The 2,814-nt window shown below is 52.2% G+C and overlaps 1 protein-coding gene across 1 annotated transcript; it reads left to right on the top strand.

Moving 5' to 3' along the window:
* Positions 1-129: 129 nt before the first annotated feature.
* CBX8 (chromobox 8) lies at positions 130-2,544 on the top strand. The gene is made up of 5 exons (XM_044673261.1): positions 130-266; positions 701-744; positions 921-986; positions 1,114-1,180; positions 1,440-2,544. Exons 1-5 carry the CDS (start codon positions 198-200, stop codon positions 2,298-2,300), a joined length of 1,107 nt encoding a protein of 368 aa, XP_044529196.1. The 5' UTR covers positions 130-197; the 3' UTR covers positions 2,301-2,544.
* Positions 2,545-2,814: the final 270 nt, after the last annotated feature.

The following is a 2,814-nucleotide window of genomic DNA, read 5'->3' on the forward strand; positions in this document are numbered from 1 at the left end:
GAGGTTGGGAGCGAGCAAGAGAGAGAGAAGAGAGGGAGGAGGGAGGGAGGTTGGAAGAGGGAGAGGGAGGGAGACCGAGAGAGGAGAAGGAGGGGGAGGGAGAACTGACGTAAGCGGGGGAATATTATGGTCTGTCGTGCGCTGGCTGCTGCTTTTCTGCTGCTGGAAGCGGCCAAGGGGGTAAGCGACGAGTCAACATGGAGCTTTCTGCGGTCGGGGAGCGGGTGTTCGCGGCCGAAGCCCTCTTGAAGCGGCGCATCAGAAAAGTAGGTGCTCGCAGGCCTCAGGCCGAGGCCCCTGCCTCCCCTCCCCTCCTCATCCCGGTGCCCACCCCCTGCTGCAGCGCTGCTTCCCTTCCCCCAGGTCCCAGCAGCAGCAGCAGCAGCAGCAGCAGCAGCAGCCTCGGCGGCCGTGGTGGCGGCTCTGGCTCTGGCTCTGAGGCTCAGGCTCTTTCCCTAGACTTGCAACGATACACAGATTACATGGATGGGGGTGGGGAGAAGGGGGACCAGTGTATGTGCGTGTGTGTGCATGCACTTTGTGCAGCATTTCGTGCATGGGGTGGTGGATGCACTGGGCGCATGCCTTATGCACTTGGGTTTCGCGCATTCATTTGGTGCATGCATTTTTTGCATGCATTTCTCCTGTTTTCGTCATGCATTTGCCGAAGCACACACATATTTTACCTTTGCATCCGCAGGGACGAATGGAATACCTCGTCAAATGGAAAGGCTGGTCTCAGAAGTAAGTAGGTTATATGCAATTCGTGGCCCTAGACTGTTAGGGAGATTTTTCTTCCTCTTTTTAAAAATTCTTCTTCTTTGCTGAAAGATACAAAAGAAAGTTAGATATACTACCCTTCCCTAGCCTCCCTTCCACCCCCAGGTACTTACTCTCCCTTCTCCTTGACCTTTTCATAGGTATAGCACCTGGGAACCGGAAGAAAACATACTGGATGCCCGACTCCTGGCAGCCTTTGAGGAAAGGTACAGGCCATTCTGAGCCCTCCTTGTATCATTTAAAAACATGTAGCTGTGGCTTTGATCCAACCTGAAATGGGAGCTTTGATTTGCTTTCTTTCCTAACACCTCCTTCCCTCCCTCCCCCTCCCAGGGAACGAGAGATGGAGCTGTATGGCCCCAAAAAGCGGGGTCCCAAGCCCAAAACCTTCCTCCTCAAGGTAGGATGCAGCCACCAGTGGCTGGGAGGGATATTGTTGGGACAGGTAGGTGTATGTATGGTGTTGGGGGTGGGGGTAGAGAAAGTCTCTAGATTTGTAGACCAGTAGGGGAGTTCATAAAAGTATACTTATTTAGCTCTTGAGACAGCCTTGGGTGGGTTGTCATCCGGCAAGCAGAGGGTAATAAGGGGAGGGATTTGGGGGGAGGGGTAGAAGGCCCAGCCCCAAAGCCATTGACATCCCTGTTTTTCTTTTGCAGGCACAGGCCAAGGCTAAAGCTAAAACCTACGAGTTCCGAAGTGACTCAGCTAGGGGCATCAGGGTCCCCTACCCAGGACGATCTCCCCAGGAACTTGGCTCCACTTCTCGAGCTCGAGAGGGACTTCGAAACATTACCCTGTCCCCACCTGGGAGCAGCAGCAGCACCAGCACCAGTAGCACCTGCCGAGGGGACTCAGCTCGGGAACGGGAACGGGACCGGGACCGAGACCGAGGGACTGGGAGACCCGATGACAAACCTAGCTCCCCAGGGGATAGCTCAAAGAAACGAGGTCCCAAACCCCGGAAGGACCTTCGGGACCCTTCCCAGCGGACCTCAGGGGAGCCAGGGGACAGTCTTGGGGACTACCTCAAAGGGAGAAAGATGGAGGATAACCCCTCTGGGGTGAGCAAGTTCACAGCTGGGCACAGTGTAATCCAGCTGGCCCGAAGGCAAGACGCAGACCTGGCCTGCACAGTGGCTAGTCCCAGTGGAGGTGAGGCTGTGGGCAAACTGGCTGTGGACAACTACCCACCCAGAGTCATAAAACACAGGGCGGATTTTCTGGAAGCTAAAGGCCAGAGTGGCTTGGACTCTGGAGGCCCTCGGGTCCGACATGGCTCAGGCAACCCAGGTTCTGTTGGGAACTTGTATCGGGACATGGGGGCGCAAGGGGGTAGGCCCTCCTTGATTGCCAGGATCCCTGTAGCCAGAATCCTTGGGGACCCTGAGGAGGAATCCTGGAGTCCATCCCTGACCAACCTGGAGAAGGTGGTGGTCACTGATGTGACCTCAAACTTTTTGACCGTCACCATTAAGGAAAGCAACACGGACCAAGGTTTTTTTAAGGAGAAAAGATGAATTTCTGGAGTCCAGCCAGAGAGAAAGCAGGAGGAAGTGAAAGACAGAGAGAAAGGAAATTTGGCATAGTACTTTTTATTTCTGGATGGGATTTAGCCAAAGTGCTGATCCTTTCCTTTCACACCCCTCTTCCATCCCCAGTCCATCCCCAGTGTTGGTTGGAAAGATTATCTCTAGAGTTATATTTTCTATTAGATGTAAATATGTTATTTAAGAAAATATCTAAATATATATATATATATATATATTTCAACTCAAAGTTGTTTTATTTAAAACAAGAGACTGTGGATTAGTTACCACCCAGAATGGAATACCACCCTGAAGACTTACTGAGCTCCAGGCAGGAGGAAACCAACATACAGACTTAAATGATGGTTATACCCAATTGTGTCCTTTTGACCTTTTTGATTTCTGGTGTTCTGATGCTTTGGAGTCACTGTGGACACTGAGAAGGCTGGGAGTTTGGGAGGGAAGGAAAAACCTTGAGTATGTGTATACATAAATACTCCGAAAG

The sequence above is a fragment of the Gracilinanus agilis genome, chromosome 4 (genome assembly GCF_016433145.1).
Source record: "Gracilinanus agilis isolate LMUSP501 chromosome 4, AgileGrace, whole genome shotgun sequence".
Taxonomy (NCBI): Eukaryota; Metazoa; Chordata; class Mammalia; order Didelphimorphia; family Didelphidae; genus Gracilinanus; species Gracilinanus agilis.